General features: G+C 42.5%; 1 protein-coding gene and 1 pseudogene across 3 annotated transcripts in view; one reads left to right on the top strand and one right to left on the bottom strand.

Moving 5' to 3' along the window:
- Positions 1-4,204: 4,204 nt before the first annotated feature.
- Positions 4,205-24,131, bottom strand: part of FRMD4A (FERM domain containing 4A) — a 284,467-nt gene continuing 264,540 nt past the window's right edge. For all 3 annotated transcript variants that reach the window (XM_004425353.3, XM_087420814.1, XM_014783654.2), the window contains exon 23: positions 4,205-7,507. In XM_004425353.3, the coding sequence (XP_004425410.1) occupies positions 7,405-7,507 (103 nt within the window). In that variant the 3' untranslated portion in view covers positions 4,205-7,404. The remainder of the gene's footprint in view (positions 7,508-24,131) is intronic.
- Positions 9,564-23,415, top strand: LOC147912977 (uncharacterized; annotated as a pseudogene).

Genomic DNA, 24,131 nt, shown 5'->3' with positions numbered 1-24,131 from the left:
ACATGGGCCAAAAAAGGTAGATATGTTGTTTGTCTTTTATAAAAGAACTTTTTTAATCTAAAAATTGAAAATTGGCTTATCCTTTATATTATAGCAATAGATTTATAGAGGTCTCTTTGATTTTAGAGCCTTTTAGTTTGTCCTTGGATGAGGGACTTCAGGACTGTTAGTGAGCTGACGGGCTTCAACTGGGAGAGGTGATGGGCCAGACTTCTGGTCAGCTGTTGTGAAGCTGTTTTGTGTCAGCTCCCACCGTACCTTCCCCATTCTGCTTCTTGGTGAGACTCTGCAAACCACATTTCTTGTTTGCTGGCTAGCTTTAGTTAGGTTTCACTGATAGTGGTCACATGAGCGACTAGAACCTGGAGAAGGGAAGCAGTGGTCTGTTCCTCTCTGTTTGCTTCCTGTCCCTAACAGTGATGTCACAGTCACATTCTCCAGCCCAGCAGTGACAGTTAATTCCTGAAGGAGGAGTTGGTTCCAGTTGGCAGTGTTCCATACTGTAGAACCAGCTTCATCTTGCCCCTCAAAGAGCACAGCCCTGTCAGCCGGAGCCCCCTCTTCAGAGGCTTGAGTCCCAGCTCTGCAGGGTCCTGCCAAGTTCCTGAGGCACCGGTACAGCTGAGTAGCGTCCAGTTCTCAGAGGTTCGACTCCCAGCTCCGCAGGGCACCTCCTTCAAGCTTCTGAGTTTTAATAATCCTTTGTCTTTGTTTCCCATCCCTAAGAGCTCTCTGTGACATCTCAGTGTCCCCTTTTTGCTCAGTCACCTCTTCACTATCTGGTTAACAGTAGTTTGTATCAAATCTCTGTTAATATAATTGGTATGGTTTTGGTCTCCTGTTAGAACGGGCAGCCAGATTTGTAGCTTCTGAACAAAGGAGAATGAGACCCAGGTCCTCTTCCTAGCAACCCCAAGCCAGATTCATTTTCCACTATATGCATTAGCATCCCATGGGGACTTCCCTCCTAGATTGTGTGATTCACCCCACATGGGATAACTAAGATTATGGGAAAAACAGTATTTACCTACTGCCTGGTTATGAAGTCCTAGCCTTGCTCCCTCACTCCTTTATTCCCATTCTACTGTTCTTTGGCTTCTTCAAGACATTCTGTTTATTCATTTCTCTGTTTTCTTCTGCTTTATTAGTACCTTCTCGGCTTCACTTTTCTCTCTAGTTAATCTAGATCCCATTATTCATCATTTCAGTCCTCTCTCACCAGTACCTTTTATTCTCTTACCCTTTTGTCCTTCTGCCACACCACACTACAAAACCCAAGCCCGGATCATTCCATCAGTCTCCTCCCACGCCCTGGCTAGTAAGTGCCGCTGGAGGGAATTCACAGCCACCAAGTGTCCAGTGGTAGCTGGGCCCTAAGTCCTGCCTGGAGGACATTCGCTATCTTTCTTTCCTCTCTGGCTGTTGTATATTCTAATCTTTGTAACTCTGCTCTATCCTGACTCTACCCTGCTACCTCTTGACCCTCTCACTTGGAGGGTGGCCTCACCTGTTTTCCTCACACCAGGTTGAGTATGGAGGCAAGCTTAAGGTCTGTTTTCACCTCCACATTTACCAGCATCTTTTCTTACCTGACTTGAGAGGAACAGGTGTTCCTCTTCCTGCATACACTAAATCCTCCACTGACCAACCCTGTTTTCTTATCACGTTCCACTAGATTATATAATTTACTTTTCATTTTCTCCCTCCCTCTACCTCCAATATAAATCTCTTAAGCACAGGGATTTTACATCCATTTCGTTTGCTGTAGACATGAGGTGTGAGAGAAAGAAAGCAATCATGGATAATTCCAAGATTTTTGGTCTGAGCACTGAAAGGTTGGAGTTCCCCATAACTGAGCTGAGGAAGATTATTAATGGAGCAAGTTTGGAGGGGAAGGTCAGAAATTCAGTTCTGGACACGTTAGCATGTTAGACATCCATATGGAGATCTTGAGTAGCCAGTAGGATGTACAAGTTTCAAAGAGGAGGTCCAGGATGTAGGGATAAATATAGGTGTCATCAGCATAAAGATGATGTTCATAACCATGAGATGAGAGCTACAAGAAAAGTGTGGATAACGAAGAGATGGAGTCCAAGAACTGAGCCCTGGGACACTCCAATGCTAGGAAGTCAGGGAGATGAAAAACTATCAAGGAGATTGGAAAGAAGAGCCCTGAACTGTAATAAGGAGGAAAACCAGGAGAATGTAATGTCTTGGGATCCAAGCGAAGAAAGTGTTACAATTAAGGAAGCAACAGGGATCAACTATGTCCAATGTTGTTGGTAAGTCATGTAAAATGAGAACAGAGAATTAACCATTGGATTTGACATTGCGAGGAGTCATCCTTGACCTTGACAAGAGTGGTTTTGGTAGACTGGGGGAAATGAAAGCATGACTGGAGTGAGTTTGACAGAAAATGAATGAATGAGTGAAAAATAAAAGGAACCTACTAGTTTGTGGGGATAAGAATTTGTGAAGAGACAAATGGGTTTCTGATGAAATCGTGGTGCAATTATAAACGTATGGGCCCTAACAATCTGCTCACTGTTTATACTCTTAAATTGCAATCCAGGCCCTTCAGCTTTTGCGCGAATAGATATTGACTATGCTGGGGGCATGGCTTTGTGCAAGGCCAAGAGGTCATCCCTTCGCGGGTTCTTTTGCCTTTTCTCTGCTATCTCTTGGCCCACTCAAATCCTTGAACAAGGTATCAGTGAGAGATCCCATTTACACACTTGTTGATCTCTTATCCTGGGGACTCCCTTTAATCTTTCTTCTATCTGTTTAATGCTAGTGACCTCATTTCCTCTTATCCTGTGGTCGCATGCCTGTTTGTCTAATCCAAGAGTGTAGCCTAGACTCAGCACAGAACATGCAATGAATGACTTCAGCTGTGTCCTACTGCCTGCTTGCTAGCCTTCATCAGTGGTTCTCTGGTCCTTCCTTTTAGAGAGAATTTTGTGTGTGAGCTTTTTTGAACTGGTATTCTGGGAGAAAGGAAGGAAAGGCCTGGCTATTTCTAATGGTTTCTACAGGGATTGGGTGTTTAATTTGTGTTCTCTAATAACCAAAATAGTAACTGTGTGGCATTGCCTTGTTGGCACTTTGTAAGCGGGCGAGTGTGTGTGTGTGAAGGAATGGAAAAGAAAAGGAAGAGTCCTGTCTTCTGTGTGCCGGTTGCTTTCATGTGAAGAGCTTAATGCGGAGATACTAGATTTATTTCCTGAGCTCTGATATATTTACATGTAAAAGACTTAGAGAAGATCCTTGTTTGTTTGTTTGAAATTAGTGTTGATTATCTTGAGATGCAGAGGCTTCGATCGCTTTCCCAAGGAAAGGCTTAGGAAGTATAAAATGCTGTCCTAACGGGCTTGCTTCCAGACATGCTTCGTGTCCTCAATGGATTGTTTTCATTTTTGGCAGCGGTTAGCCTGCTCAAGTGGCAAATGCTTCAGCAAGGGCTTTCCACCCAGGGATGTTCTTGGCTGCCAGACTTTTAGTTTCCTGCTAGTGAAGAGATGCATGGTGGGTTAGGTTAAGGAGCCAGGGATTCACTTGCAGCAAAGTCTGTACCAGTCACTGTTTTGCCCATAAGTATGAGGCTTTTTGTACCTGTAGGCCCAGTAGGCCGTTGCTTGGTGATATGATTTGGAGAGTGGGTGACAGTTTGAGCTGTGGTGTGAGCACAGAGGGTGAAGAGCAGTGGTGGTAAAGAGCCTGAGCATCCTGCCTGTCTCCCTGATTGGCCCTTTGCATCCTGCACAGAACCAGGGACCACATGGAGACAGAGACTAAGGATGACCTCCAAAGCCCAGATCCCCTCAGTGTTTCTTCCACCTTGGACCGTTTTGTGGGAACCCATGCCTGGCACATACTGCACACATAAGTATCTGTAGTGAACAGTGATACATCCTAACAAAGACGGACCTCTAATCTCAAATCTTTTTTTGTAGTAGGAGGAATACATAATTGAGAATATATTATCTTTGTAGAATTAACAAAAGGAAACTAGAATGAGAGAATTTGCCTCTGCTAAACAAAGTGAGCTTATCTATATCATCTAGCAAGCCAATAAGAATATCATCTATAGATTGACTTTAAAAATCAGCCTAATGAGGACAGAAGCACCTGAATTACAGATTTCTGGGCATGCTTAAGCATTTGTCACTTAGAAACAAACAAAATCTCCAAGAGGCGACTGAGATCTTTTCATTTTGAAAATGCTTTAATAAGTGTTGACAACACTGTTTTGCAAAATGTAAAGGTACTATACAAATTCTTAATACAAAAAGAATAAATTAAAAGCAGATTTCTTTTTAATTCTGCAACTTTGTCTACAACATACATCTTTTTCATTGATTACAATTGAACAGAATCTAGTAAAATCATTTTACATGCTCTACAGTCAGTTTCAGGAGCAACCTAATCCTTTCTTCCCCATTATTAAACTAGAGTCCATTTTACACAACTTGTAATAAACTATTGACATTAATGTATATGTAAAACTTTACACCTAGTTAACTAAGCAGTAACTGGTCATCTGATAGCACCTGGATGGGGTTTGCTATATTTAGAACTAAACTAATACTGAATGAAAACAAATAATTTTAAGTTTCAACACTCACCTGCATATAATAAAGTAAAAAAATCCACCTGTCTTACAACAGAGTCTGATGTAGGTGTTTTCACCAGTCTTCTGGCTAAACAGGCAATTTCTTACACGTATCCAAAGAATCCAATAGGGGCTTTATATCAGACCAGGGGTGTCATAGTTCGTCTTATTTTGTTTTAAAGAAGTAGGGATCTGTAAAGAGCTTGCAAGTGCTTGTATACAATAACGATATCGTTTCCCACCACACTGATCATTAATCACGTCAGTCTCAAGGGACTAACATTTTATGTACATTTTATAGTAACAGAACACAGCCAAACAGTAAAACCTGTTTTACTTAATCTCTCTTTTTACTACCAGACTGTCATGATGTTTGTCTGAACTGTAACTCCCTCTCCCACTCCATTCCTTTCTGCCCCCCAAATCCAAAACCCAAGCGTTTAGAAAGAATTTAGAAATTGTCTCTCATTCCTTGTAACCCAACTGGGCTAAAAGCTTGATGCGATTGACTTCAGACTTGATTTCAAACTACTGTGTATGTTGTGTAACCCGCAGCCATGTAACTTTGTCACCTTCTCTATTTCCCTTTTGACTTTTCCTGTTGCACATAGTTCAGTTTGATTATTCATGTATCTTCTTTGGGAGAAAGAAAAATGGCCCAATGTGTAATGTTTCCGAATGGAGAAGGCAAAAACCCTGCTGTTTGTAGCTCTGACCATCACAATCAGAGCAACAAAAGTATCCCCCCGAGCAATCTCCAGAATCATTTAATAACATTATAACCAGTTTTATTTATCCGGCAGGGTTTACCCCTAAAGTGTTCCGTGAATATTAATCTCTTCCGCAAGCTGGTATCACCAACCCAGCTGTGCACAGAGCCAGGGTAATCAGGCCCTGAATTTCCCAGACTGGTCCTAGCCTGCTGTGAGCCCCGCATTGTGACTCCCCCCCCATGCTTTTCAAGCTGCAGCAGAGGGAGCACCATGACTATTTATTTCATTTTAGTGTCCATTCTTACCCTCCTGGTCTGGTAGAGTCAGTCTATTGTTATCCTTGGATTACACATACATAAAAAACAAAGATTTTTCTTTTTACGCTAAAACTAACGTCTGTTTTGCTTTCCCACAAAACTACCCCCACCCTGGCTCCTGTCCCTGGCTGTCAAATGCCTTTCCAATAGAAAGTCATTACAAATGAGAAAAAATACTGCCCCCCCCCACTTGCGCCAATAAGCACAGCATACCACCTCTGTGGAGACCGTGTTTGTGCCATTTTGAATAACCCAACTAAGAGTGTGCACTTGTTATTATAAAAGTATTTTTGAGGCCTTTGAAGATTGATGGCTTTCCAGTTGTGTATTAAGCATAGCTCAAAACACATGTAAACGAGCAGCTCCCACACACCTCTTTTCTCTTTTCCTTCTTTCTTCCTCTTTTGGTATCTGCAGACTAATATGGTACATTAGGATGGCTGATGATGATGTAGGCTTATAGGCCAGGTCCTCTGGGAGCTGATATTTTTTTCAACCCTGCTCTGCTAGTAGACGTGAGTAAAATCTTTCTACGTAAGGGCATAGTTGGGTTCTTAGACTAAGTGACACATTGGTAACCGGGTACCGAGAGAAGTCGGATCTGAGCTCTTTGTCACACAAGTGCTAACAAACATAAAATGAGCCACAACAGTTAAACACTCGAATGGATCGACGTGTGCTTTTCCCTTGGTTTCCCATAAAAAATAAAATGAAACACCTTGTGCAAAAAAATAGGATACACTTTTACTGGTTGTTTTAATGACAGAGAACCACTTTTGGCAATCATCACTGTACGTTTCCTACAAACCCCCAAAGGAAAGCAGCTTTGTGTCTTGGGCTTAGGCTGAACCCCGTACAGACCAGGGCTGATAGGACACTCTGCCACCCCCCACAGGTCTGTTCTCCTTCGTGTCCAGACTCACGGAGATCCAAGTCAGCAGTGCCAGCCAAAACTCCCCGACTTGACCATCACATTGGGTTAGTTTTTCAGGCTCGACTGAGAGAGAAGGTGGAACGTTAAGGGAGAGGATGAAGAGGGGGAACAATTTACAAATGGTTGACTTTCACTTCTGGTGTGTAGTAGCAGTTTAGAATTTAAAAGAAGAGATTTCATTGCAGAAAGAATGTCTTCCTCTTGGCCCCTCTTATTTTTTTTTTTTTTATTTTTTAATTTTTTAAATCTTTGGCAGCATAGAACTGATTGTGATCCTCTGATGCATCTCGGACATGTTAAGCCTCCTTTTTCGTTCTTCCCTCCCCCAACAGCCACTCCATGCCCAGGGAATATTTCAGGTGTCAACTGAATATTCCCAGGAAGCATCCTTTTCCCAAAGTGCTTGGTTGGCCTACAGGTGGCAGGCTGGCCACAGCTTAATAAGTCTTTCTGGATCACCCTGTACTTAAGTCCCCTTTCCTGGTCTCTACCAATGCCACGTGTCCACAGGAATTTGATGCCAGCCAGCTACCCTGACAGTTCCTGGCCTGGGGGCTGTCACGGCAGGGAGAAGCCCCCAAGGTGCCATTGAGGATTGGTGCTTGGCTCTCTGTGGGCAAGAGAGCCAGGTGACACACAGTGGGACCGGAACCTTCCAGAATGTCTCCTCAGTCAGGTTTTCGAGGGTGAGGGAATGCGGAGACGGGAGAAAAAAAGTGCTGAGGGCTGAAGCTGGTGCAGGGTGACAGTGCGTCTGGGTAAGGCAAATGAGAGGCAGTGAGGTGATCTCAGAATGGCGTTGAGTCGGTCAGATTGAGGCCTGCTGGCTCACACGAGGGTCCCGGGCTTGGCTTTTTCCTGCCCGTACCACTGGACGTCAGCTAGTTCTGGATAGAGGGAGGAATCCAGGAAACAGCTATCACTGTAGCTCCTGCAGGGAATCCAAGAAGAAACTTTTAGTGGAGAATGACATTTATCAGTCTGTGTTCAGAAGTACGTTTTTATTTTTACAGAGCCTGATATCAATCAGTAGTCGTCCCTGTTCATAAGGAATGAGGCCTGATACACTGCTGAATATATAGAAAGCTCTCGTAGACTGAAAAAAATCCATGTAAAGGGGGCCTAAACCTTGAACATCTGTGAAGGAGGAAAACGGAGCTAAGACTTCTGCGGTGGTTCTCAAGCTTGGCTACATGCTGAAATCACCTGGGGACTCTCAAAAACACTCATGTCTGGGCCCCACCCCCGGGATGCTGGTTTAATTGGTCTGGGGTATGCTTGGGCACTGGGAGCTTTCAAAGCCCCCCCCCCCCCCCCAATGATTCTGCCATGCAGCCAAGGCCAAGAGCTCCTTGGCTGGACGCCTCAGGATTTTTTTCAAGAACAGTTGCTTGGGTTGTACTCCATGAGACCTCAGGCATACCCAGATTTCACTAGATTTTTATTCTGTCATACAAGCAGATTTGAAATGTCAGGTTTCCCTACAGTGAAACTGAGGTGACTTTTGAATGGAGTTTTATAAAGTTTTGAATCAATGCTGTTTATTTTAAATAGCATGTATTGTTTTGTGATTACAAAAAAAGTATATTGAAAATATATAGGAAAAGTATATGTAAAGTATGACTTTAAAAAAAAGTCTTTTAGGTATACATCAGTGTAGGTTGGATAGAAGTAATTTTTACATATCAAGAAGCAATCACAGAGATATGTTGAAGCCAATAATCATTACTAGGGATTATTAGGAAAAACAGCCCCTCTCCAATGATCCGCAACTAGCTCTTTCAGGGCAAGATAGAGGTCAAACCTCATCACAGTGAACGGAGGAATGGATTGGAATGTGCCCAGTAGGCACCCAGAAGCTGGCTAATTGGAGGGAGCTGCCCCTGTGGCCTGAGAAGATAGAGTCCTCTGTTCCTCTCCTCCAGCCCTGCTGGCCAACTTTGTGTTGGCATGGCTAACCTTGGCCCTCTGTTCAGGAACAGCTTACAAGGGGGCCTGGAGTGCTGTTGTGCTCATTCCTGTGTTTTTAGCTTTTACTCCTAGTAACCTCTGAGGGTTCACTTGTGCTGATTCTATGGTAGGCCTTTAACCATAGCCTTCAGTTTGTGAAGTAATGACATTGGTCTGTGACTCTGGGTTAGTAGGTCTGTGTGTTGTTAAGGCTGGATTTACAAGTATGACTTCCCCAGGGCATATGCTGTTTTGAGGGTAGATATATCTATTTGGAAACACCATTAAGGACTTTCCATGAACGTCAGAAGATGATTTCCTCCCCTGCTGCTGATCCTCCCCATACCTAGTGCTAGGGTTATGGTTGGGGATGGGTGATGGGAAGAGACCCTAAACCAGTGTGGTTCAAAGAAAAGCGAGTTTAAAGAGCATCTTAGATACAGTCTCATGAACCAGTTTATGATTGAGAATGATCAGTCATCGCCATTTTTGTGTTTGATTTGCTGACTTCTCCAGGCACAAATGGATGAAGGCAGTCTGGATTTTATAAATGTTGCTCATCTGGCTTTAAAAAAAAACCATGAAAGTTGGAAAACCCAAGGCATCTGTGAACATAATGTGGCCTTTAAAGAGAGTCCTGTGCCTGGAACCTCTGAAATATACTGGGGTTAATACTGCTTAAATGTGGCTTCAGAAGCAAAGTAACATAAAGGCTCTTGATTATGGTACTGGCCATGATATATATTACTGTATTTAGGTGGTAAGTACTCACTCCATGGCACCCACCCTGTAACCTCCCTCTCCATCCTGACAAAACTTGTGCCATTGTGCCCGAGGGATTGAGAAACTTTGTGGCAAAAGGTTGGTTGGACTCCACAGTGGACATAATGCTGTTCCTTGGGGACAGTCCCTCCCTAACTCCATGTGGTCCTAACTGTGCTCTCCACTAGGGTGTCACCCCCCACCCTCAGCAAGGGTGTATGAGTGGGACCCAGGTGGGCCAATTAAGAGTCCACCAACCAGTCCCTGGTTCAAAGATGGGCATATGCCCAAGCAAGGCCAAGCAGCTTTCACACTATGAGGATGTCAGTTTCCTCCTGAGAGTGCAGGAAGTGGAGGTGGAGATGGAAAGAGAACTACCGAGCCCTGGCTCCACGTTTGCCTTTAGCCATGAGACAGGCATGATAATGCAAAACTTGAAACCGGCAAACAGCCATTGATGATTAAGCAGCTAGTAACTACTGGATTGGAATTGGCCACCTCAAAATATATCTCTGCCTGAATGACACTCTGGCCCCCACCCCCACTAACTAACCAAAGGATTTTGGGATGGGAGCCCTGCCCCCAGAACAGGCCATTACCATAGACATCTCCAGGCATCTGGGTGGGTCCGTGCTAAGCCCATTCTTAGTTCTGGTTGCCCTTTATAAGAGACCTTTACATTTGCAAAGAAAATCTCCATTTGTAAAGGTGTCTTCTTCCCTGTACCAGGAAGAGGAGGGGAATGGCCTTAACCTAGAAACTTATCAGAACAGAAGGGGAGGACTTGAATCTGTATGATAAACTTACCCATTGTTAACTGTGCTGTTTAGGCAATATGCTATCTGACTCCCACTAGGTTCCTATAGATGACATCTCCCTGGAGCCGGGGTCACCATGGTAATGGGTGTTTGAGCTTTTTTTTTTTTTTCAGGAACTGAACCCCTTGTCCACTTCAGGCCAGATTGAGACCACCAGCCCATCAACTGGGCCCACGCAGACATGTGTCCAATAAGCGACCTTTTGACAGCAAGAGGTTGGAACTCCACCCTCAAGGCATGCTAATACTGCCATTCTGTGAGCATGCATCCTATGAAGAGGCATGAAGCCTTACTACGCTTGCGCAGATCATCAATTACCTCATCTCTCCTCACCTCCAATCATTTCAGACCACCTTGCCCCCTTCCCCATAAAGATCCCTGAGTCCCTGTTTTCGGGGAGGCGGATTTGAGACTGGCTCTCCTGTTTTCCTCACTTGGCTGCCGTGTGATTAAACCCTCGCTCTCTCTGCAATCTCGTCGTCTCGGTGATTGGCTTTCTGGGCAGCAGGCAAAAACGGACCTGGTACGGTAACAAACTCACTAGTTTATAAAGGAACAGTTGGATCCATATCGTGTTTCTGGAAGTTTTAATAAGTTAAGGTTACCTGCTCAGATGGCGAAAGCTTTTTATTAATATTTGCGGAGAAGACAGTTAAGTTTTTCATTTGCCTAAGTTTCACGTAGCCTTTCCCGCTTTTTTTTCCCTTCTGGTAAGAATTACCTCCCTTAAGTTTGCATTTCAAAGTAATGGCCTAGTACCAAGTTCCTGGAGAAGACCTGGTAGAACATTTATATCTCAAAAGCACAGAGAAAGAATGCAAGTTCCTCCAAGAACAACTTTTGTTTCCTAAATCCAGATCTTTTAAAATATCTACAAACCTTTTGAGATGAATAGGGTAGTTTCTGAGATTGGTAAAAGGGATAGGTGGGCTTTGAATTGCTTCTAGAGCTGCATTTCTCTTCTAGTAAAGACTAGAGTTGGAAAACAAGTACAGTTGTTTTTAATTCCTCAAGAAATTGGGTTGCAACTTGAATAAAGCCAATAAGATCTTTAAGATTTACTTGGTTGAATTTTGTTTTTTAACAGTTTGGTGGCAGCAGTGGGATCCAAAGGAGACTTCTGATGGCTAGTTTCAGAGATGAGAAACACAGGCATTGGTACCCACGGACCCTTTGAGTTCTCTGTCTTTATCACCATTTCTGAGAGTCGTGGGTAAGTTCCTCTCAGTTCTGAGCTCTGCTCTCCTTGCATTGAGCTCCCGATGTACCTGGCTTTCCAGTCCAGGATTAAGTGGCAGGAGGCTCAAACAGAGCACCAGTCCTCAGCCCTTGCTTAGTCTGCAGTCTCAGCCCAGGGCTTAGCAGGTCAGCTTGAGCTGCCAGATGGTTTCACCCAGAACTTGAGTCCCTAGCCCTTGGTTTGTTTGCAGTCTTTGGGGACACCTCTTGCATCCACTGGGTTGTTCAATACTGCCAGGAATATTTACTCTTTGTCCCATATGAAACCTGACAAGATCGTTGAAAGGAGTTTTTAAGTAGCTCTCTGGTCAGAAGTTGGCCAAATTGGAAGCTGATATTCAGACCCTCATAGGACCTTTTTTTCAGGCTTTCCTCTAAGCCAAAATGAAACTATGTACCCAGAGGGAAAGAAAAACACTGTGAAGCCTTTTGTGCAAGGATTTGCTAAAACATTCCCAAGACAAAGCTCTAAATCTAGAATGTAGGCATCTTCAGATTTCCATCTTAGTTGAAGAACTCCCTGATATAAAGAAACAAACTGAAGGCGATTTTGTCATTGTGCGAACATTGTCGAGTGTACTTATGCAAACCTAGATGGTTATAGCTACTACACACCTAGGCTATATGGTACTAATCTTATGGGACCACCATCATATATGCAGTCTTCTCATTGACCAAAACATTATGTGGCACATGACTGGATGGGTGGATCCACCTATGATGTCATTCAAGTTGTAACCCAATTCCTTGAGGAATTAAAAACAACTGTACTTGCCTTACAAATCTAGTCTTTACAAGAACAGAAATGCAGTTCTAGAAGCAATTCAAAGCCCACTTATCCTTTTTTACCAGTCCCCAAACCTCCTGTATTTATCTCAGAAGGCTTGTAGGTATTGTGATAATTCTGGCATTAAGAAAGCAAAGTCCTCCTTGGAGGAACATGCATTCTTTCCCTGTGCCTTTGAGTTGTAAATGTTCTACCTGGGCTTCTCCAGGAACTCTTATCTAGGCCATCTCTTTGAATGCAAACGTCAGGGAGGTAATTCTTACCAGAAGGAAAAAAAGAGTAGGGAAGGCTATTTGAAACTTACGCAAATGAAAAAACTTAAGTGTTTTCACCACAATATTAATAAAAAGCTTTAGCCATCTGAGTAGGTAACCTTAATTTATTCCAATTTCCAGAAACACGATTTGGATCCAACTGTACCTTTTATAATAAATAAACTAGTGAATTTTGCAATATCATACCTATCTTATGGCTAAAATTTTAAAATGAAAGCTGTAAGATCTTTGCATCTGTCTGTATGTTTATGTATGTATGTATGTTGTAAATGTGTGATATTTCCTACCTCAGGATGGTATTGCCAAAATTAATTTGTGAAAGAGCTCTAGTTAATTGGCTTAAAGAAAAATAAGCACATATCAAATTAAATATTCTAAAACTCAAAAATATAGAAACTTAAATGTTTTTCAAGTTCATGTGATCTAGGATAAATCTTTAGTAAATAAAAGCTAATTTAAGTTTGTTGGTTTAATTAAAATAGGTATGTCTTCAGAGTTATCAGCACCAAATATAATGAAGATATACAACTTTTTATTCTCCCTGGGTTTACTAGTCAAATAAGTTCATGTTATTTCTGTTACAAAATTTGTCAGCAAGGAAGATAACTTAAGGTGTTGGTTAGCTGTTTAATGTCTTGAGAAATTTTCATGACTAACCTAAACATAATTGTTAACAAGTGAACAATTATGTACTGGTCATGGTCTGTATGCTTCTCACTGGGTAGAAGTTTTTTCCTGTCAATAGGCAACTGCCAATTTGGTAGCAAAGAAATTACTTGAAAACATTATTCATACATGAGGTGCCCCCACTGTTTTGCATGGTGACCTCAAAACTCATTTTACTGGCCAAGTAATCCAAGAAGTCTGCAGAACCCTTCCTATGCTACAGAGGCTGCATTGCCCATTTTATCCTCAATCTTTAGGACTAGTAGAAAGGACTAGTGGCATCATTAAAGCCCAATTAGGAAAGTTTTGTGAGACTCTGGAACTTCCCTGGACCAAGGTGCTGTCACCAGTCCTTTTGAATCTAAGGTTCTTACATTTTGAAAAACATAAGCTCACTCCCTACTAAACAGTAACCGGCAGACCCATGCATCTGCCTCACTCCCTACACTCTGACCCTTAAACTGCCCAACAGGACCTATTAAAATATTGCCAGTCACCTACTCTCTTTTCCCAGAAACATCTCTCACAAGTTAAAGAAGCTTATGCTCCACAAGAATACAGTCTGATGTCTGACTCCCCTCACGACCTACTTTCTAGAGAATACATCTACTGGAGAAGACATCAACTAAAGGACTCCCTTTCCCTTGTTGGAAAGGACCTTTTCTGGTACTGCTCACCAATTCCTGTGCAGCTAAACGTGAAGGAGTCACAGGACCTGAATGGACTAGCAAAGCTACCAGTGATCGTAAATTCAAGATCTTCTGGCAGCCAGAAGCATGACATGTGCTTAGATGTAGACAGCTATCCCAGGACCAGGCCTGTATAACTTAGAGCTTGATTTCCACCACTGTTCTTTACTATGAAAATCACAAGGGGGGGAAATTAATCAGACTCCTCTGCTTATCTGTTTTTTTCTCCTGTTCGCCCTTTTCTGTTGCTTCCTGACCTGGAAAGATAATGCCCTCGTCTGTATCTCCCAGGTGATTGCAAAGGGAGGTAACATTTCAGACTGCTGGATTTGCCATCTAAAACTCCAATCTGTCCATGGTATTGGAGATCCCCTGGTCCTTCCTGTAACCAATTTTTCTGTAACCCTAATGCCACCATAAACAACACCCAAATTCCCTTTGATGTCAGCCGCAAAGTTGAACTTTTGCAGCCAGGCTTCCCAGTGCCTTGTTTTTACCCTTCTCAGATTATAACTGTACTTGCCTAATTAGATACAAATACCTACACAAACCACAGTACATTTGCACCCCTGTGTTCTTATGATTATCTAAATCAGGTCTGTTTCCAATCACAAGAAAATCTCACCAGCAGCATCCACCTTTGCAAGGAATTTAGAACAACTTTTTATTCCAGGCTAGGAGATTTATTCCCCAAATACACCGAAAACTTAACTGACCCCTGGCTTGAATGGGCAAATGCAACAGTCCAGGCAAATGAATCCATTAACAATACTGCTTTAGCAAGAGTCGTTTGTGCCGACAGGATTTATCTTTGTCTGTGGTGGTTATCATTCTCCTTGGGCCTATGAATGCCTCGATGGCTGGTGCGTAACTGGGCAGTGCCTCTTAGGTTATCTCACTGTCCACAATCAAACTGAGATACTTCATTGGTCAAGTCCCCTGAATTTACATTGTTGAGTTAGACGGGACTTACCAGGAGGCATTCGTGATTCAGGATTTGCTTCCTTTGGATTTGCTTCCTTTGGCAGATCCCTACTTCCCTGGTTAGGAGTGAGTGCAAATAAGGCTATGATCAGAAATCTCTCTTTAACCCTTGGAAACACAGCTGATTCTACTGCTAAGACCGTAGCCACCCAACAAAAATCCCTAGACTCTAGCTAAAGTTGTCCTTGACAGCAGGATAACCCTTGATTATCTCTTAGGGGAACAAGGAGGTCTCTGTGCTGGAGTCAACACCTCTTGTTGTACTTGGATTAATACTTCTGGGGAAGTTGAGGTTCAATTACATAAAATCTGAGAACAAGCCCATGGGTTACAAGAAGTCCAATCTGGCTCATCTTGGAATTTTGATTTATTCAGCTGCTTACCAATAGGATTGAGCTCATGGTTTAGATCTATAATACAATTTGGTCTTTCTATCCTTCTGTCATTTTGTGTTGTGATTTTTAAAGTACTCAGTTGTTGTCTATCCAGCCTTTGTAAAAATAACAAAGCTGACAGACTGATGCTTGCCCAATGCTTCAAAATGATATCTAACACCTATACCCTTGACAGTCTCCCTGCCTTGACCCTCTAGAAGTTGCTCAAATGTGGCCTTTGGTTGCTACTAACCCCAAAAGCTTTCCTCACTCTGAATAAAGGTGTCCAATCATGGCATGGTGAAGAAAAATAAACAAAATGGATGATCACTCAAAAGGTGAAGTCCATGCGGAAGAAACACCTAACAATATATTGGGTGACCAATGCCCCTAATGGGGACTTGATCAAAAAGGGGAAATGTAGAACCAAACTAAAATGAAGTCACTTCTGTCAAAGACAAAATGGAGACAGTAAATGTAGGCTCATAAAAGAAATTTAACCTAACCGTACAGGAATTTACAGCTCTTCTCAGAAATCAACAAAGCCAATCCTCAAATGCCAAGTCTGTTCACACCACCTCTGGACTTCCTTGTTCCCCTGACTCAGCTACCCTGATCTAAATATGCAGAGTTTGGTTTCGGACATTTCTTGTTCAAAAGAGGCCAATGAAATCCACTTGCCATTTCCTTCCTCCATGGGACAAGATACCTGAGGATTGTCCTCCTCAGCTCTGAGGGACATGTACTCCATCTGACAATGTCTTTGATCAAGAAAAGGAAAAAAAAAAAAAAAAAAAAAAGATGGAAAACAGTACCTAAATGACATGGTTGATCAGCGTTGCTTTCTGCAAAAGATCTTGATCAAGAGGGAGGAATGTGAAAGGATTTCAATCTAAAATGGAACCGGAGGATAAGAAGTGGAGAATCTCACACACGCACCCTCAGAAGATGAAAGTTAAGAACTGAGAGACTGATTTCCCATAAAGGCCTGATTTACAGACGACCGAGACTTATCCCCTGACCAGTGAACATCCACCAAGAATCTCTCCAGCCTCAAGCCAATGAACCTACTGTTTGGACTCTGGCTGGAGTTCCCCCTCTTTGCACTCCTTGTCCATAAATACATCCTGCCCCAAACCCTCAAAAGACTCAGCTGTAGCTTGCTACAGCATGCATTTCCCAAATTGCAATTCCTCTGCTCTTTTTTTTTTTAATTTTATTTATTTATTTTTTTCCCCCCAAAGCCCCAGCGGATAGTTGTGTGTCATAGCTGCACATCCTTCTAGTTGCTGTATGTGGGACGCGGCCTCAGCATGGCCGGAGAAGCGGTGCGTCGGTGCGCGCCTGGGATCCGAAGCCGGGCCGCCAGCAGCGGGGCGCACGCACTTAACCACTAAGCCACGGGGCTGGCCCCAACCAACCTCTGCTATTCATGAATAAACTCAATTTCTGGTCATTTCAGCTTGCCTCAATTTACCTTCTTATTTAAGTTGACAGCCATATGGGAACATTCCAATTCGATAAGATTGTTCGTTCAAGAAGTGCACGTGAAAAAGTGAAGGCTCCCCATTCAAACAACCAGAATGGAATACCTATTTCAGTTGGCATGCAGAAGCCTCCAAAAGCCTTTGAGATTCCAAAATAGCTTCCTTGGAAGATTCATGGCAAAAGGGTAATGAAAATTTACAGACACAAGAGGTACCTAAAACAAAAGACTCTAAAACTGACGGGACTCCTGCTCCCTTTGATCCTCCCTTACCTGAGTCCTCAGGGTGTACTAATCCGCTATCTGAATTACCTTTCCACTGTGAAGAGACTACAAGATCATAAACAAAAGTCTGCCAAGTTAGTGGCCTTACAGACGCCCCCATATGGGCCCCTCCCAAGGTTGATGGGACTATGAGGGATTTTCCGGTAAACTGCTACCAGTTATTCCCTCAAACAGCCAAGGGGAAACTAAATTAAAATTAATGGAAAACCTTGCCAAATTCTGGTAGTTACCAGAGCTACACTCTCCCACTTTAAACCCCACTCCCTCTGGAGCCTGTAGATTGCTCAGGATCCTGGGAAGACAGGCAGAAGCTAGCAAAGGGTGAGTATTACCAGGGTCAGCTCTCCCAGATCTCTGTAGTGCCCGATTGAGAGAGGAATGTAAAATTTCACATTGTCCCTTCCTTTCCAAATGCAGACCCACTGATTATTGATCCTTTTTCTCCTAGAGACTGCTGTCTTTCTTTGGGAATGGCTCTGGATCTTGGGAGGGTAGCGTCTTTTGAACCCTCTTTGAGGACGCCTCTTGCATCCATGGAGGTCATTCACTACTGCCAGGAATGTTTACTGTTAGTCTCGGCTAAAACTTGACAAGATGGGGCCGGCCCTGTGGCTTGGTGGTTAAGTGTGCGCGCTGCGATGCTGGTGGCCCGGGTTCGGATCCCGGGTGCACATCGAGGCACCACTTCTCCGTTCATCCTGAGGCCGAGTCCCACATACAGCAACTAGAAGGATGTGCAGCTACGACACACAACTATCCACTGGGGCTTTGGGGGGAAAAATAAAATAAATAAAATCTTTTAAAACTTGACAAGATGTTTGAAAGGATTTTTTAGGTAGCTCTGTGGTCAGAAGTTGGCCAAACTGGAAGCTGATATTCAGAGCCTGATAGGAACTTTTCTTAGGTCTTCTCCTTTAAGCTAAATGAAATTAAATCCAGAACATAGAAATCTTTTAATTTCCATCTTAGTCAAAAATCTCCTCCCTGAAATAAAGAAGCAAATTGAAGATAATATAGTTGGATGGATGGCTCAGCCTATGATGTCACTCAGGCTGCAACCCAATTCTTTGAGGAATTAAAAACAGCTGCACTTGTCTTATACGTTGAGCCTTGACAAGGACAGAAATGCAGCTCTAGAAGCAATTCAAAGCCCACCTATTCTTTTTACCAATCCCCAAACTTCCTCTATTCATCTTAAAAGGCTTGTAGGTATTGCAAAAATTTTGGCCTTAGAAAAGAAAAGTCCTTCTTGGAAGAACTTGCATTCTTTCCCTGTGCCTTTGAGATATAAATATTCTATGTGCTCTTCTCTAGGAACCAAGGTAATTCTTAACAGAAGGAAAAAAAGGGAGGGAAAGTTTATTTGGAAACGAGGCAAATCAAAAACCTTGTCTTCTCTACAAATATTAGTAAAAAGTTAAAGCCATCTGAACAGGTAACCTTATCTTATCCCTTCTGTTAGAAACCGGATTTGGATCCAACTGTTCTTTTATAAACTAGTGAATTTTGCATTATCGGACTTGTCTCATGGCTAAAAATTTAAAACAAAAGATCCTTCTGTCTGTATGTGTATGTATGTCTGTGTATGTATTAGATGTGTGATTTTTTTCTGCCTCCAGACGATATTGCCAAAATTAATTGATAAAGAGCTCTATTTAATTGGCTTAAAGAGAAACCAGCGCTATATAAATTAAGTGTATTCTCAGAAAAATGAAAACTAACCCAGTGTTTTTCAAGTTCATGTGATCTAGGATAATCCCTGGTAAATAAAAGCTGGTTTAAGTTTGCTGGTTTAATTAAAACAGGCATGTCTTTAGAGTTATCAGCATTAAACATAATACTTTTTTTCTACCTAGGTTTACTACAAGTCAAATAAGCTCATGTTATCTCTGTTCCAGAATTTGTCAGCAAGAAAGATAACTTAAGATCATGGTCAGCTGTTTAATGTCCCATGAAATTTTCATGAGTAATATAAACATAATAGTTAAGAACAAGTAAATTAAGTATAGATCTAAGTAAGATAAAAGTTTATAAAAGCACTTTTCAACAATAATTAGGCTTATGGTATGTCTCCTTACAAAATAGTTTTGAAAATCTTTTTGGTAACTTGAAACCTTAAAGTTATATTGAGACAAGTTAAAATGATGTATATTCAATGAATATCTAGATCATTTCTAAATAAGATAAAATACTGAAACACGGGGGCCGGCCCGGTGGCGCAAGCGGTTAAGTGCGCGCGCTCTGCTGCGGCGGCCCGGGGTTCGCTGGTTCGGATCCCGGGCGTGCACCGACGCACTGCTTGGCAAGCCATGCTGTGGCGGCGTCCCATATAAAGTGGAGGAAGATGGGCACAGATGTTAGCCCAGGGCCGTCTTCCTCAGCAAAAAAAGAGGAGGATTGGCAGATGTTAGCACAGGGCTGATCTCCTCACAAAAAAAAAATACTGAAACATGAATTACTCAACGTAGGTTTATCTACTTTTGGCTTCCTTTTACAGAGAAACTAAAGATGTTTGGGTCTATCAGTAAACATGTTTTGTGCCACACTGAAAAATTTACTGTGAAGAAGAATATACTTCTAGAAACTATGAAATGTATTTATAAGTTTGCCAATCCACAGAATGCTAGTGTAACAGACAGTTCACAATTGCTAGGAATTAAAGTGTCTAAGGGTTAAGAATTCTAATCAATATATGTAACTAAAACTACTTAGAAATAATAAGGGTACAAGGGAACAACGGTGCATGAAATGTAGGCAAGGAAAGTAAAATGATTGTTCCAGAATGAGAAACAAAGGGAAATATGTGTAATAGAGGTATTATATATATGACAAAATCTAAATAGTTATAAAAAAGTTCTAGCAGGTTTGTGGAAAAGGAATGTTGGGAAGGGATTTTTATGTGTGGTCAAGCTGGCTAAGATAGGAATGGATTTAGTTAAGTTTTAATGAGTTTTAATATCAAAAGTACACTGGTGCAAAATGAGAATTTGGTTTTTCTCTGTTCAAAGGACAAAGTTTTACTGGACTTTTGGTCTGCTTTTGATAAGTGATTGTGAAAGTTCCTTTACCTTTTAAGTAATCTGCCTGGACAGCTAAGATTTTGTGTCTTACCAAAATAATTTACTGGACTTCACATTGTCTTTATCAGATCTTTGATTAATTCAGAAAACCCAGTCTTCTCAATATTAAAAGAGCTAAGGTTTGTTCAAAACTATGTAACCTTCTCTATTTGCCTTTAAAATCTTCTATTGTCACTTTGGTTAAATAGATTATTATCTCATAATGATCTGTGATCCTGTTTGGTCCTATGTTCAAACCTTTTGACATTTTGACAGTTTCCCAAAATCAAATTCTAAATGGTGTCTTTTTGGCCTCAAGTAACTTTGAGATTTCCCAGAGGGACCGTGGAAAATCTCAAAGGATTCCTCTCTTACCTTGTAAAAGAGACATGTTATATTAATCAGGTTTATTTAGTATATTAAATTACATGGGAAGCACTGTCAAATAAGTGATGGTAAACCTTATATTTTTTGTAGGGATGCATGTTCTTAATATAAGTGTGCTAGAAATGGTATGAAATTGCTAGAAATCTGCTATGTCCAGGTATTATGTTATCTATCATAATTCCAGTTATTATCTTAAAATGTTGTATATCAGAAATAACCAAATTTCCCCGTCAATTCTCATCAGATGAAGTCTCATCAGATCTTTAAACACGGGTATTTTTATGTCTTTTGTCATTTACAGATAGTTATTGTTTTACTCTGATGCTTTTGCAAAAGTGAGATTCATAGAAAGGACCCTATCAAGAACACTTGACCACTGACACCGCCGCCAAATTACAAGGTGTCAAACCTTGGGTGTATATTTCACAACTGAAGAAGGCTGCACCTGACACCTGGTCCTGTGCAAAAGCTGGAGACCCCAAAATCAAATTGACTAGGAAGAGAAGTAGCCGGCATTGGGTAGACCGCTTCCTCTCAAGACGTCAGATCAAGAATGTTTCTTTGCATTCCTCCTTCCCTCTCTGGCCATCCTTTTCCTAATTCTTACGCCATGAAGGTCTTTATGATTCTTTTGTCCACTTTTTGCCTTGCTCTAGCCTGGAAAGATAATGCCATTGTTCACATATCTCAAGCCATGACAAAGGGGGATAATCTAACCTGCAAACAACTGTTGGATTTGCCAGGATGCTGGTGATCCTGTAGTTCTGCCCATTACAGACTTCTCCCTGATTTCCATTGCCTCAGTTTCTCTGGGCCAAACTCAGCTCCCTCTCTATCATGTCAGACTCCCCAACCCTGGGATCAATTTCCCTGTCTCTGGTTAACAACCCCAGACCGGGGAAACTTTGCCTCCTCTCTACAAAGAAGGGAACACAAGGCAGGGACACAAAATAAAACCACCTATGCAGTCTACAGACCCTTAAATTTTACTGGCTTCCATGGCTGTCACCTTTTGAGTCCTTAGCCACAGACTCAAATGAGAATTACCAGGAAGCATTCATGATTCAAAATTTGTTTCCTTTGGCAGATCCCTACTCCCCTGGCTAGGAGTAAGTGTGAATGAGGCTATGATCAGGAACCTCTCCTTAACTCTTGAAGATAATGCAGAATCTGCTGCTAAAGCAACAGCTGCCCAATGAAAATCCATAGGCTCTCTGGCCAAAGTTGTTCTTTTTTTTTTTTTTTTTGTGAGGAAGATCAGCCCTGAGCTGACATCCATGCCAATCCTCCTCTTTTTGCTGAGGAAGACTGGCCCAGGGCTAACATCTGCACCTGTCTTCCTCCACTTTCACATGGGACGCTGCCACAGCATGGCCTGACAAGTGGTGCATCGGTACGCACCCAGGATCCAAACCCAGGCCGCCAGTAGCGCAGCGCGCACACTTAACCGCTGCGCCACGGGGCCGGCCCCCCAAAGTTGTTCTTAATAACAGAATAGCTTTTAGCTGAGCAAGGAGGTGTCTGTGCTGTGGCCAACACCACTTGCTGCACCTGGATCAACGCTTCTGGGGAAGTTGAGACTCAGCTACATAAGATCATGGAATAAGCCAGTTGGCTTAAGAGAGTGACTCCTTCACTGGGGCCTTTCTTTGATTTATTTGACTCGATGGTCTTGGGGACCATGGCTCCAAAGTGCCCTCCACCACTGGGAATTATCCTGCTTATAATAATCATAATCTCCCTGGTGCACTGTATTCTCTCAAAAGCTTTAAATACATGTTTGCAGCTGCTAACCACCAAGCAAATGATCTAAGAATAGAGCGTCAGAAAAGAGACAAAGAGAATGACCGACTTAAAGAATGTGAACACGATGTCATGGCCTGTGAATACTATACAGAAATTCAGCAAAAAACTGTGAGAACTCCAGAGCAGTAGCTGGGAGCAGTGCTAATGCCTTAAATTTTGATCACATCTCTCAGTCTGAGAATCTGATCAAAATAGGGAATTGTTAATAAGACAAAAGGCCCAAAATGGTGTCACTTGTGCTACACCCTTTGTCACCAAATTGAGTCTTAATTAGTTTCTGCTCTCCCAGAAATGGAATTTTAAACTAGTCAATCAGGAATCGCTGGATCAGCACTAGTTAGGTCATCTGCCTGACGGACTCCTGCCATCCCCTAAAGGAGAGTGACTTTGCAATAACCAACTTGCTTTTTCACCCAGTAGTGCTTTCTTGTGTCTGCTCCCTTCTGCCTATGAAGTCTTCCATTTTGTACACCTCCTTGGAGCTCCTGTCTGTCTGCTAGATTGGATGCTGCCCAATTCATGAATAATTGAATAAAGCCAATAAGCTCTTTCAAATTTACTCAGTTGAACTAGGTTTTTTAACATCATCTTTCTCTCAAAGGCTAAGCTCCTGTTTCCCTAATCTCCCATCTGCCAACTCAGAGGACTTGCAGTAAAAATTGTTCCATGTCCCTCTCCTAATTTGTTCAGAATCTTATCCTCTCTAAACTTTTCAGGCTAAAGTCCTGCTCTTTCTCTACAGCAAAACGGGACTCTCTGCTGTTCCCCAAACACCCCTGCTTGTCTCTGCATCTGTGTTTTTGCCCCTGGAATGGCCTCTCTCAGCCCTACCTGTCTAACCCCCCTCCTCCCACCACCGGCCTTTGAAGCCAGAAGTGACCCTTCTCCCCTCGGAATCCTTTTAGCACTTTGTTTAAGTCTCTGAGCACTTAATACATAAATGCCATAGTTTCTTGCCCCCCTTGTATGTCTCCTCATAGATTTTCAAATTGTTGACTTGAACTTGAACTCCTGGAACTCTGGTCTCTCACATGGTTTCTGGAATATAGTCAGAATTCAATTTTTTGATTAAATAAACCCTATGACTTTTTGTCCACCTTTGAATGGTATCCTTATCTTTTTTGTTAAACCTTGAAATGCTATTCAATTTCAATGTCTTGTCTCCCAGTTAGATTTTGGTCCCTGAGGACAGGGACCAGACCAGGTGTCACTGTTTGTTTTTTGTTTTTTTTTTTTTTTTTTCTGAGGAAGATCAGCCCTGAGCTAATATCTGATGCCAATCCTTTTTTTTTTTTTTTTGCTGAGGAAGACTGGCCCTAGGCTAACATCCATGCCCATCTTCCTCCACTTTATATGGGACGCTGCCACAGCATGGCTTCACAAGCAGTGCATCGGTGTGCGCCCGGGATCCGAACCTGCGAACTCCGGGCCACCGAACCAGAGCATGTGCACTTAACTGCTGCACCACCAGGCCGGACCCACAGGTGTCAGTTTTTATGCCCTCTATAGCAGTGCTTCGCAAATTCCAGCACGCATTTGATTCACTCGGATCTTGCTAAAATGCAGATTCCAATTCTGTAGGCCCAGGAGTCTAGCTTTCTAGCAAGCTCCCAGGTGATGATGATGATGATGCTCATCTATGGACCACATTTTAGAAAGCAGGGCCCTATAGCATTTGGTGGAGTACACAGCTGTCACTCAAGAATGCTGGGATGGAATCATGGGTGATCTTCAGGTGCTTCTGGATCAACTCCGTCTGCCCTTGGTGCTTTGAAACGTAAACTACATGATGCTGTTCTTTTCATGGACAGTGATTACTAAACCGGTAGAAGCTTCTACAAGAATCTGTATGTACTGGGGCCGGCCCCGTGGCGTAGTGGTTAAGTGCGCGCGCTCCGCTGCTGGCGGTCCGGGTTTGGATCCCAGGCGCGCACTGACGCACCGCTTGTCAGGCCATGCTGTGGCCGCGTCCCATATAAAGTGGAGGA

Source organism: Ceratotherium simum, chromosome 32, assembly GCF_057802395.1.
Source record: "Ceratotherium simum simum isolate JZ-2026a chromosome 32, ASM5780239v1, whole genome shotgun sequence".
Classification (NCBI taxonomy): Eukaryota; Metazoa; Chordata; class Mammalia; order Perissodactyla; family Rhinocerotidae; genus Ceratotherium; species Ceratotherium simum.
This window is presented reverse-complemented; position numbering and strand designations above follow the sequence as displayed.